At 39.8% G+C, this 13,171-nt stretch overlaps 1 protein-coding gene across 3 annotated transcripts in view; it reads left to right on the top strand.

Moving 5' to 3' along the window:
• Nucleotides 1–13,129, top strand: part of ZRANB3 (zinc finger RANBP2-type containing 3) — a 40,406-nt gene extending 27,277 nt beyond the window's left edge. For 2 of the 3 annotated variants that reach the window (XM_058027531.1, XM_058027533.1), the window contains exons 9-20: nt 641–760; nt 1,486–1,605; nt 2,096–2,275; nt 3,207–3,359; nt 3,969–4,437; nt 5,370–5,564; nt 6,032–6,114; nt 7,542–7,643; nt 8,473–8,615; nt 9,943–10,074; nt 10,863–11,250; nt 11,661–12,023. In XM_058027531.1, the coding sequence (XP_057883514.1) occupies nt 641–760; nt 1,486–1,605; nt 2,096–2,275; nt 3,207–3,359; nt 3,969–4,437; nt 5,370–5,564; nt 6,032–6,114; nt 7,542–7,643; nt 8,473–8,615; nt 9,943–10,074; nt 10,863–11,250; nt 11,661–12,023 (2,448 nt within the window). Of the gene's footprint in view, nt 1–640; nt 761–1,485; nt 1,606–2,095; nt 2,276–3,206; nt 3,360–3,968; nt 4,438–5,369; nt 5,565–6,031; nt 6,115–7,541; nt 7,644–8,472; nt 8,616–9,942; nt 10,075–10,862; nt 11,251–11,660; nt 12,024–12,632 lie in introns of those variants that run through there. The other variant, XM_058027532.1, reaches the window with a different exon arrangement.
• Nucleotides 13,130–13,171: the final 42 nt, after the last annotated feature.

Below are 13,171 nucleotides of genomic sequence, written 5' to 3'. Positions count from 1 at the left end.
AATCTGAAGACCAGTGCAATGTGTATTGCATTAACTGTTGATCACTGATAAATTTTGTTATTAACTGTCATCATTGCTTTAATGGCTTTTGCAAAAGATACTGCAAATTACATTTCACACAAAAGAATTCTATGAATGCCTAAAGAGAGCAATATTTTATGATTATGGTATCGTGAACATATCAAATTTATTCTTTCAGTTTTGATATATGGCTTTGTGTGTGTGGATACAGAAGTTCTGATTAAATATTATCTTGTCTGTTTGAAATATGTTTGTTTTTCTCAAATATGGATTAAAACATCAGATAATGATGTCTGAATTGAAAGGGGGTTTATCTACATCTTAATGTGGAAGAAGTGCCATGTAATTATATGATCTTTTGAGGATAAATGTGTGTTTTTTCGCTCTCTGAAGGAGTAAGTTAGGTTTCTCAAAGACATCAAGTTGTGATATTTTTTTAAAACAAAATTAATCTGAATTATTTGATTCTTAGCAATGTCAGTGTTTGATAAAGTGTTACATAGATAACAAAAGATATGGAAATTTACCTTTTCATGTTACAAGGAATTGAAAGACATGAAAATAAAAAATGTCTTTTTGAACTTTTTGTGTGTCTCACTAATGAAAACACTCACTGCAGGCAGGAGCAGTCAAGGACTACATCAAAATGATGCTTGACAATGACAAACTGAAGTTCCTCGTCTTTGCCCATCACCTGAGCATGCTGCAAGCCTGCACAGAGGCAGTGATAGAGAGCAAGGTAAAGCCTTCACAAATGTGCACACAAATTCACCTGCACTTACACAGATGGCTGGGTTTGAACTCAGCAGAACTGCACACGAGTACAGCAGTGGAAGGACTTTATGTGTGTACAGATCAGTGCCACTGGATTAAAAGGGGTCGTGTGGTTCTGAAGAACTGCTTTGTGTTTCAGGATTATGTAAACACACTTGTATCTGGTATTGTTATTATTATTACTATTAAATCAATGCTGTAGGCAATTGTTTTCCAGGTTTTTCAGTTTGCTTCTGTCTATTTTTGAGGGGTATTAACTGCACACTATCATCTCACCTGAATGTTTAATTCAAAACAGTTAAAATGCTTGCAAACAGCTTTCACTTTATTTTGATCATGGACTCTTAACTATTGCTTGGGAATGGTGGCTAACTTTGTTATTTTGTATTTTTATTCTTTTTAACTGTTTGGAATTTTTAAAAAATGGTGTCAGGGTAAGTCTGTGGAATATTCCATTTTAAGATCCCATGTTCATTCTGTCTTCTGCTTTTGCAAACAGGGAATACAAAGTCTACACTTCTATATAGAGAGAGTTAATTTTAAGTTGAAGGGCCAAAGAGTGCCGGTGTATCCCAATCCCCATAGCAGGAATAGAACAGTCCTTTTCCTGTTTTTACTGGGGGAGAGGGAGGGATTGGCTCTGAAAACAGGCACTGAGGATGTCATTTAGTGTCTGTTCTGATGTCACAGGCTCGCTACATCCGCATCGATGGCAGTGTTCCCTCTGCAGAGAGGATTCACCTCGTCAATCAGTTCCAGAAGGACCCCGAGACCCGCGTTGCTATTTTGAGTATTCAGGCAGCTGGTCAGGTAGGGCAGAGCAGAAAAAATGAGAACTTAAACACTTGAAGAATATAGCTACTGAAATCATTGGTAGTGGTTTACTGAAGGCAGTTTGTGCAGTTTGCCCTTTGTAGACCCTGTGTTCATTTCTTTGCACTAATCATGTTAACTGTTCTAAGCCTCTATTGAATTTGTTTGAGCTAAATGATGATAAGCAGCAGTATCTCATTCTTGAATAATTAGAAAAACTCCATTTCTCTAAAAGCACTAGATTAACAAGAAATAGATGTTATTCCATAATGAAAAGCAATGTGCAGTCTTTGCACAATGTTGAAATATTTTTTGAATCTGAGGCACAAGGAGGAATCAGTAAAATAAACCCATCTTCTCTTGAGGACCACCTCTTATTTCCATACAAAGATGTCCTGTACAACCTGTAGCTTGTTAAAGCTAAAGATAATCAGCTTTTGTGTGTGGTATCTTTTTTTTAAAGAGTGCTTCTACTTATTCTGCTTAGGGTTTAACATTCACTGCTGCCACTCACGTTGTGTTTGCTGAATTGTACTGGGATCCAGGCCACATTAAGCAAGCAGAAGACAGAGCACACCGCATTGGGCAGTGCAGCTCAGTGAACATTCACTTCCTGATTGCCAAGGGAACCATGGACACCTTCATGTGGGCCATGCTCAACCGCAAGGTGCGTGTGCTTGGAAAACAATCTGGGATATTTTATAGTGACACTGGTGTTCTTCAGTGGCTTACAAGGCAGAGTATAAAAAGCATGAAACGTCTCTAATCAGTTTTGTGTCATAAGCAGAATCTTTGTATGAAGTACACAGTGCTTTGTATGAAGTACACAGGCAGAGCTTGCTGGGCTGGGGCAGCACTCCAGTGCCACAACAGTCTTGTTTGTCTGGAACACTCTCTGAGACAGTGATATACCTACACTTGCTGATCATCAAAGTGTCTGTGTTTGTTCTGATTTAGTCTTTTCTAGCTTTTTGCTCTTCATTGGGGATGCAAAGATAATGAGTGTTTGTCAAGGGGAATGGGAGGGATCCTATCCACAGGAGATGGTTGTTTTATCTTCCAGCTCTTCATTGCTGTTGTTTCTCAGTCTACAATTTTCAGGCATTCAGGCATTCTGCTCACTCATAACAGCTAGAATTTGTTGTGAGTTGTTTTATTTTAATGGAATGAATGTTATGCCTAAACTAAGCTTCCTTTCTGAGATGAAGAGGCATTCTCAGATAATTCTTTTTCAGTAGATCCAAGATTACACTAATCTTTTCTTTGGTTGCCATTTTCCACAAGTATCACCCAATTGTTGTTATGGTTTAGGTTGGAAAGGTCCTTAAAGCTCATCCTGCCTGGTGCATTATGAATCTCCTCCTCATGAGGTGGGGCTCAGTAATTCAACATCAATTTACCTTACATGTTCTGTCACTAAATAATTCTGCCTGTATTTGTCTCCACATGCCAAGCAAAACATGTTAAGACTGTTAGAGGGTGTACAGAGTGTATATATTCTCTTTTATCTTCAATAAATACTTTTCTATAATAAAATAAATTTTGTGTACAGCTTCACTGGTTGCAGTGTGCTAAATACCATTATTGTGTTCCTGCAGGCCAAAGTCACAGGCAGCACCTTGAATGGCAAGAAAGAGAAAATGCAGGCTGAAGAAGGGGATAAGGACAAATGGGATTTTTTGAGTTTTGCTGAAACCTGGACCCCAAATGAAAATCTAGAAGATCCCCAAAATGAACTTTTATTTACGCATGTAAGACTTGAAACTTTGTTTTTTCTGTTTCCTTTAATTTTAAAAAAATCGTAGCAGCCATTTGCTTCAGCTTTCTCTGCACTTCAGACATTACTAATGGAGAAACATCAAATAAATAGAAAAAAGTAATGTAAATTCATTTAAAAACTTAGGTGAAGTTGGGAAAACTGCTCTATGGGGAATAAATGTCATCTACATCTTCTGATGGGTCCTTATGTTATGTTTAGGTGACTGAGCCACCCTCAGAATCAGATAAGACCAAGTAATTTCTGTTCAAATCACATCTTTGCTAACTGTGCTGAATTAATTGGAATAATATTTAAAACAGTGTAATGAAAATCTTCATAAAAAGCACACAGCTTATCAGTTCTGTGTATCTGTTTTCTGGTAGTGCCATTTCAGAATTTCCAGGAGAATACTGAAAATACATTTCTGGAATCAGAAGAGGAATGTTGAATTGTTTTTTCTGCTCACTGTTTGTTCTTGAAGTTATCTTTTGTTAAAGATATCTTTTGTTTAACAGTTTCTGATGCAGTCACAACAAGTGGGGTTTAGAGGTCTTTTCCAACCTAAATGATTCTGTGATTCCTATTCCTTTCCTCTCCCCAGTTTGAAAAGGACAGACAGCACGACATCCGTTCCTTCTTTTCCCCCAAATCCTCCACGGAGAAGAAACGCAAAAGATTTTCTGGTGATGAATTGTTATGCAATGATTCAGAATCTTCTGCAGGCACAAAAGAAGAGGGTGCAGAGAAGAGCAATGAAAACCTGGATTCCACAAGGATAAGTCAGGTGCAGGCAGTTTGTGATGAAGATACTTGTGAACATGAAGCCAAAAGAGCAAAGAGCATAAGTGGATCGACCCCAGTCAGCTCCAGTAATAAAAAGAAAACACCTCTGAGTGGAAAAAAGCCTTCTTTGTTTCCAGAAGAAAACAGTGAACTCCGTCCTTGTGGCTTAAATACTTCAAGTGAAATTACAGATTTAAATGAAGTTTGGCACTGCAGTGCCTGCACCTACACTAACAATGCTCTGCTGCCTTACTGTGAGATGTGCCATTGCCCCCAGAGCAGGGATGGTGAGTAAGGGGTGCTGCAGAGGGAAAGGTGCAGTTTTCATTTCAGTGGTGATCAGGCTCAATAAATACAATTTTTTTAAACCTATGACTGCACAGAAGTCCAGGAAAATATGATACTCCTTAATCTTGCTTCCCCCAAGGATCTTTCACATGAGTCTAGCTTGAAACAAGTGAAAAATACCCATAAAATGTTAACAGGTTATAAATTCCATAAGGAAGATTATATCCTTTGTTTTGTTTGCAGCAATTGTCCCTCTCATCTTCCTTGAGGTTTATGGTTATTCTGAATACAATTAAACAGCAATACTTTTCTTCACCTTTCAAAACTAAGCAGTGGGGTGTTGGAGTTTTATTAACCTGAGCATTGTGTATTTGTCATGAGAGACATTATCCAGAAAACATGGCTTCTCTTTCTCCACCAGCTCACAGTAGATTTGTTTTACTGAATTTATTTAAGCTATCTGGAAAATTAATGAAGCATTTTTATACATAAATGCCAATATTTGTCATTTCAGTTGCAAAGCAATTGGTAAGGTTCATTTTGCTTCCTTTTTTATTTGTTTAAATCTCTGGGCTTGTTCAAATAAGGACAACTTCTGAGTTTCACAGCTATAAATCAATGCCTTGGGAAACTACTTTGTGTGTTTATGGTATACAGTAACTGTATATAATATAGAATTGCTAACTGCATTGTTTATTTCATATGTATTAATCTGGGCACTCGGGATTACAAAAATTAAAAGCTTTGTTCCATGTGTTTGTTCTCCTACCATTAAAGGTAGCTCTAACTTCCTAAGTGGTTGCAGCATAATAATATTAGAGAATGCAGTGCCATTTCTTTGTATTTCAGAGATGAGTTCCTGTCTCAGGTGTGGTATTAGGTGCCTGCCAGGTGACACAAATCATTGCTTTGCTTCTTTCTTTGTCTTTAGGTGAGAGAAATGGTGAAGCTCCCAGGAGCCAGACTGAGGAAGAGGAGCCCAGGAGAGATGGAGAGAGAGCAGAGGGCAGTGCTGAAGGCAGAAGAGGAAATTTGGGGGAACTGGGACCCCAGAAATCTCTTGAAATCAGAGAACAGGAAACTGTTGGCACTGAAAAGGAAGAAAGTGAAAAAGAATGTGGAGAAGGTAAAGTGGGACTCTGAAAGAACAGTTCTATCCCATTGTGAAACTGGTTTAAATGCCTCTGGCATGAAAAATGTATTTTAAATAAAAAGTTACACCTCTGAAACACTGAACTACAAACACCAGCATGGGACTTTCTCATTCTGGCCTGGGCCATTTGTTGAATTTGGATGCTGGATAAGCCCAGCCTTTCCACACAGCTCCAGGAGCAAACCAGAGCTGACTGACTTCAGGACTGACAAACCAGCAGCTGGCAGTGTGGATGCTTTTACTGCAACTCAGGACAGACAGGCAAACAGATGATGTGTCATCCAGGAGAAACAGAAAAATAAAATACACAAATACCTTCAGAGCTTGCTGCTTGAGCTCTGCACCTTATGTTGTTATGGAATTAGATAAATATTAAATATTATTTTTAATGTCGGAGTAGAATTAATGAATCTTTAATGCCAACATTTTTTCTGTTGTAGATAAATCAGACACATTCCAAGTATATGGTGGGCTTATGTTCTGTGCAAGCAGGAATACTGACAGAATCCACCTCTACACAAAGGTAAAACTGAAATATGCATAGGTATTGTTATTTAAAATTGCAAAGGAGAACGTTGCTCTATGAGATGTTTCTGTATGCTCTCCTTTGCTATGTTTGCTGTAAAAGCATTAATATTTTTGTATTAACTGAAATGTTCAAAAATTAGGTAGTTTATCATTCTAGTTCTTTTTCTCAATGGAATTAAGCAATAATTCCTTAGATACATAAATCCCAACACTTCTCTTGTTTTACAGAATTGGGCTAATATGTTAAATCATCTGGAATAGAAATTCCAGTGACAGCTGTTTAAAATTCCTTTTTTAGTATTAGTGTCTTACCACAAAATAACTTGAATAGAATAGCATTCAAAATTAAAATAAAAAATGACAGTAAATCCTGACACACTAAGTAAATGAAACATTGCCACCAATCTTCAGAAAGCTCAGCATTGGTGCTATGTGTAAGTTAGTAATTTCTTTAATAAAGCCCATTATTATTAATTAATTGGGTACAGAAACCAGCAGCTGGGAATCTTCCAGGTCATTATTCAAGAGGAGGTCAGGATTTGCCAATTTCTTCTTTCAAGTGATAGGAAAGTTCAGTGGGAAGATTTCTTCCAATTCACTGAGTGAATCAGTGTGTGCATGTGCCACTGAAGCAGCACAGATAACTGAGGGCAAGCCTTTGAGATAAGACATTTCTGTGAGGCTGATGCAGCTGGGAAAAGTCAAAAAGAGTCTAAAAGTCCTCTTGTATCTGAAAATGTTTTATATGTACTTAAAGTGTATGCTGCTGCCTAGCTTCACATGTTGTATTCAGACAAAGATGCATTTGGGGTGGGTTTTGGACAATTGTCTAGTTTGGGTTTTGCTGGGATTGGAGATTCATGGTGCCACATACTGCACAAAACCTGCTGAATGGTGAGACCCCAGGGAATTCTGCTTCTCCTGTCAAATGCTTGTGCATAAGTTCCTTGGCATCAATAAGTTCCTTGGCTAGATGTACCCACTGGACAACTTATTCCTTTAAAAATTAAGTGGAGAACTTCTTCAGACATTAAAAAGAAGTATGATAAACAGTGTTCAAGAATTCTTATTTTAAATTTTAATGAAGTGACATTCTCCTATCTCTAATCATTCATTTCCCTTAGAATTCAGTCAAGAGGATTGTAATTTCTGTTTAAGGCAGTTTGTGTGTCTGAACTATCTGCAAGGAAAAATCAGATCTATTAAAAGTTAAAATGTTCAGCCTTGTTACTTTTAGGTAGATTAATATGAATAATCTTCCTTGCATTTTTGCTGTTATGTCTGTGCCTTATTGTTAATTCTGGAAAAATTTGACCTTGAGGGACTAAATTTAGTAGGAAGGGAGGAGAATTCACTTGCAACAGATTACTTTTCTACATTGTGCTACATTGCATCTGTAAACAAAGCTGTTTGTTTGTCCAGGATGGTGAACCACTGCATCATAATTTCATTCCACTGGACATACAGCTGGATAACTGGGAAGATTTACCAGAGGCTTTCCAGAACAAAAAGAATCGTGCATTGGTAAGAACAAGTTCTGCTGGCACAGCAACATAATATTTAATGCAGAAGAAGATTACTTGCTCTTACAAAAATAAATGCAGAATACTGCCAAGCCTTGGGATATAGGCACAGTTTCATCAAAGCAATCTTACAGATGTTGGTGTGAATATTAATTATGGAGTCTGTTACTCTGGCAAATTATTGTGCCTCCTGTTCACATTGCAGTAGAAGGAATTAACCAGGCATCATTTCATTTCTCATTTGCAGGATTAGTTTCTAACTTTCATAAGTCAACAAAATAACTTCTTAAAGGTTCAGAATGAAATGGAGCACACTCTAAATAAGAATGTTCTAGATGTATCAGAGCTGCAGGCCTGAGCAGGCCTTCACTCTCACTGTCCCTTTGGTCTGCTAACAGTTTTCAAACAGTCAGGCACAGCTCCACAGAGACATTCAGTTAATTTTGGAATAAAGATCCCATTCATAATGGGATTTGAGAAGGACACTGCAAACACAAGTACTCAAGTAAGAAAATCCAGATTTAAACCGGATGGGGAAATATTTTCTGCTTAACTTAAAATCTGATTTTTCAAACAGAAAACCATCATGTAGGAATAAAACTGATTCTTTCTGTAGGTTCTCCAGCAAGGTTGGAGTTTAAATTTGTCATGGGGATACCTGACAGATTGAACCAGCTGTTGTGTGAAGCAGCTACTGAAGGGTTCCACAGATGAGAGGTGTGAAGAGTGAAAGTATCATCTCTGGTTGTAGGAGCTGTTTCCAGCCAGGCTAGAATGCATTAATCTGTGGCAAAGCCTGTCCTGATGCTGACTGTCATGTTCTCTGCCAGATCCTGAGGTTTGTGAAAGAGTGGACTCATCTAACAGCAATGAAACAGAAGATTGTCAGAAAAAGTGGTCAAATATTCTGTAGTCCCATTCATGCTGCAGAGGAGCTGTCTAAAAAGCAGTCAGTGGGCAGCAGCACAAAGAGGTATGTGGGGCTTGGTTTTAATTCCTCCTAGTAATTACTGCAGAAAGTTTAATTTATTTAATGTGGCCTTCAGTGGAATGATGCTAAGTGTGAACTGGACATTCAGTGATTGCTTGTCACAGTGACAGACAGGCAGGCATGTTGGTGAATCTGCTGGAAGTGTCTCCTTCCCTGCCCAGCTCTGTGCCCCATTCAGCAGCTGCTCTGGCTCTGCTGCACTGCATGTTTCAGCATCTGGAACTTGCCAGATGTTTTAAAAGGAAAAACCCTAACCTCAGGACCACAACAGAAAAGTAAGGTCAAAGCATCTTGTTTCTCCCCACCTGGAAGCAGACATAAATCATTAGTTGCCATCAGTGAGATAATGTTTTATTCATAATTCACAGCCAACTTGAACCCTTTCAGTTCTTGTTTTTTCTTTAAGCAGTTCTGTTCTTTGTGGATGACATTTGTCAAAACTGTGGCTCTCTATGATGAGTGTCACTGAAAAGGGCTTGTGGTTTGATCCTTGTTAAAACTTAAATGTACCTTTGATTCCCTTTCTTCTCTGATGTGGTTTTCCTTGACAGACATTTGTAGCTTCAGTGTTATCATTGCTCTGCAGAGAACATGTCATGCAAACCATCTAAAACCACCTCATTCCCTTCAATCCCTACTGTTAAATTCCTCAGGGTGACTCTATTTTGGCTGTAGGTAAGAATGTAATAAATAAATAGTTTGTAATTCCAGTAGTATCAGAAGCAGAGGGTAATAAGTGTTTAACCTCTTGCCTGATTGTGTCCTTCCATGAAGTATAGGAAGAATCTGTGAATGGTGTTAGAAAACCTACCAGGACCTACAGCAGCCTTGTAGGGTGGGGTGTAGGGTTTGGCAGATGTTCAGTTGTCTGAATAGTGGTTTCTGTGAAGCAATTTTAAGTTTTTAACTAAGAGCAGTTGTGTTTTTTACAGGGTTTCACATGAAGATAAAGCAGGGAGATCAAACATAACTAATGGAGCAAGGAGTCCTCCAGAGCTTATCCAGTGTCACTGAGACATCACCTAACTAAAACAAAATGCCTTTCAGTTTCACTGGCAGGCAAACTGCAGTCATTTTTTAATTGTTATACACAAACCAAATTACCTGTTCACTGGTTAGAATTCACTTTTAGAAAAAGGTATTTAATATGGAAGTATATAAAGCACGTTTTGCCAAACTTTCTTCATTTCTCATCCAGAAAATGAGGAATGTGTGAAGAGAATGTGCTGTACCAATGTTGCTGCAGCCCAGAGTGCTGTTCCTCGGGGGAGGCTGCTCCCTGTGCTGACAGGATTTGTCACTCTCTCAGGTATGTGACCAGGGAGGATGTGGCAGCAGCCTCGCTCTCCAAGGCCAGCAGCAGTGGGGGCAGCGTTCGCCTCATCTCCAAGGAAATGGGGGCTTCTCTGGACAAAGGTGCTGCTCCTAAACCACCCACAAAGTAGGTTTGTTAATGCAATAGCATAATTAAGTTCTTTTGCCACATTTTTTTTAATGGTAGTAAAATTATTTGCTATGACTGTCTGCTTTGCTGAAGTACAGTAGTTAGATAAGAAACTTGCTGTAGTGCTAATGAGCTCTGTTTTATTCTAACAATTTAGATTTCATCTGTTGTCTGCTGACAGAGCTGCTAATTAACTGAGTCTGACTAACATAAAACAAGAGAATAGTTATGAGATTCAGTTACAGAAAAGAATGTTAGCTCAGCCCTCCTGTGAGGTCAACATCAAATTGAGGACACCGAATTTGCTCCTATTTTGCCTCAGAATTTAAAAAAAATGGGAACAAAGTGAAAATTCTAAACAGGAATTGCCCTTTTAAAAAGACTTTATTAAACAAGCACTGTGTATTCTACTTTAAGTAGGAGATTCATAGCCAGCCATGGAGATTGTAAAGAGAAACCTGGATGTGTTTGTATGTGTACATGCCTGATAGAAATCACCATGTCTTTATAAATACAGCATTATTTCAGCTAGTAATTGAGTGTAGTAAGATGTGCAGAAGAAAAATTGCCTTGTTATATTGCCAAATTTTGTTTAAATAGAAATGTAAACCAAGTAAAGGATTTGCACTGTGCAGGTATCAATCTGAGCAAGGTGTTATTTCAGCTAAAACGATTTTTCAGAACATAAAAGATACCTAATTGAAATACAAAGTGCATAAACCCCCCATGAACTCGCTGCTGAATACATCACTTTTCCAGAGCTGTACTTTGTTCTTTGCCATCAGATTGCTTCCAGAACCTGGGAATGCTCCCTCAGCCCTCCCTGCAGGGCAGACTGATGCTGGAGGCCCCTCCCCGTCCCGAGGGTATCTGCAGGCCCTGGACGAGCAGGGGACGCCGCTGTGCCTGAGCTGCCAGCGGCCGACAGCGGAGCCCCCTGGCGGCGGCCCGGCCTGGGACACGCGCTTCTGCTGCCACGGCTGCCAGGAGGATTTCTGCATCCGCTCCAGCCAGGCCTACCTGCGCTCCAGGGTGTTCCTCATCGAGCACGGCGTGTGCCAGGCCTGCCACAACAACGCCCAGGAGCTTTTCCTCAGCGTCAGGGATGCACCCAGGAGCCAGAGGAAGCAGCTTCTGGAGAGCTCTTGGATGTCTCACCTTCCCCTTGGGCAGGTGATGGTTCTGGGGTTTCAGCTGGTCTGGGTATAGAGTTCAGAGACAGCCAAAAATGTTCTTACGGATTTAAGATAGAAAGGTAACTTAGCACCAACAACAGAACAAGAAAATCAAGTCCTTAAAAACAATTAAATTAACTAAATCCTGTTGTCTTCTAACATCTCTAAAAGGCGTCAGAGCTCTGGTTCTGTAGGGAGGTGCATGTACAGCCAGGACTGGCTGAAAACATGCCAGCTACTTAGAGTTGTTGCCTGTCCAGTGGGAGTAACTAAAAAAGGGCAAGGCTGGCTTTCTTTATCCTGATGAAGACTGTACCTAGCTACTTCTCAGAATTTCTTTGTTCCTACAGTAGCATGTCCATGTAGCTGAGGAGTGTCTCACCCCTGGCATGTGCTTTTGTGCTGCAGCTGAATGAGATGATCAGGAGCCCGGCCGAGGGGCAGTTCTGGCAGGTGGATCACATCCAGCCCGTGTACAGTGGAGGAGGACAGTGCTCCCTGGAGAACCTTCAGACCCTGTGCACAGCCTGCCACAGGGAGGTCAGTGTGTGCAGCCAGGAATGCTGGCCCTCTCACAGGGAACAGCAGGGGCAAATGCACTTAGGCTCCTCCTCAGCCCTGCTCCAGAACTCCAGTGCTCACAGCCTCTCCCTCCCATACACCCAAGCTGGAAATGCAGCAATGAACTATTACAATATGACAGTTTCCTCTGGATTTGGGAAAATAATAATAAACATTTGTCCCCCTTTTTTCTATTCAAATACAATATAGATATTCAAGTACAAGATATTAATTTCCTTTACAATACATGTTTTATCCCAAGACTCAAAGGCCTCACACAAGTACAATACACACAATCTTCCACAGCTTTTCAGGCTGCTACAGCTCTCAGGCTGTCCTATTTTCCACAGCTCTTCAGGCTGCATACCTCCATCTCCACAGCTCTTCAGGCTGCATACCTCCATCACGTCAGGGTCACCAATGATTGTTGTTATCTTATTGTATTTCATATTTCCAGAGTCCCATCTTAAAGTCCATACCTTCTAGCTGGTTTTCTACCATGTAGCTCTTCTCTGCTGTGCAGTTCCTCATGGCTTCACAGGGGCTCCTCCTGGGCTCTCAACCCAACCCCTTTTATCCCAGCTATCTTTGCAAGCCACAGCTGCTGCCCAACTAAGGACTTCACAGCTGTGGCTCATTTGGAATAACTAGGACCCACTTATCCAACACATAGATTTTGTAGGGACTCTCACTACACATTTGCATTTCATCATGCTGTCTAGTGCAAAGACAGACTGGAGTTTAACTGTGAGCTAATGCTTTCTGCTGGACATGTTTCCAAGTATCAATACTCACTGAACCTGTCTCTCTCTTTTGCAGAGAACTGCAAAACAGGCCAAGGAAAGAAGCCAGCTGAAGAGAAAGTCTTTAGCTACAAAGTATGCCTGTGATATCACCAAATTTTTGGTGAAGAAGTAAAATGCACAGTACATTCAGGTACATTGTAACGGTGAAACCAATACAGTTAGTGTTTTCCTCTTGCACTGATTTAACAGAAATTGCTGATATCATGCTGTTGGTAGAGAGAAGAAAGTAAGGAATTAAACCAAATAAATTAGTACTTGATCATCATGTTTTTTAATGGCCCTGGTTTAAAGCTGAACTTGTGTGTATAACTTTAATGCCATTTTGGAGCCTTATGGTTTCCTCTTGCAGGGTAGTTAGGACTTCAAGAATTTAATGAAGTTCTGTTGAACCTGCTTCTGGTATTACAGGGTTCAGTTGTATTGGGAACTTCATGGACCTAGAAGATGTCTTAGCTTTAATTCTTTTTGTTACTCACATACCAAAACCACAGAATAAAATACAGTGCTGATGACAAAAGTGATTTGTTTCCTCTAGTGCTGCTCACCCACAGA

The sequence above is a fragment of the Melospiza georgiana genome, chromosome 7 (assembly GCF_028018845.1).
Source record: "Melospiza georgiana isolate bMelGeo1 chromosome 7, bMelGeo1.pri, whole genome shotgun sequence".
Lineage (NCBI taxonomy): Eukaryota > Metazoa > Chordata > Aves > Passeriformes > Passerellidae > Melospiza > Melospiza georgiana.
The sequence above is the reverse complement of the archived record's forward strand: the minus strand, read 5'-3'. Positions and strand labels throughout refer to the sequence as shown.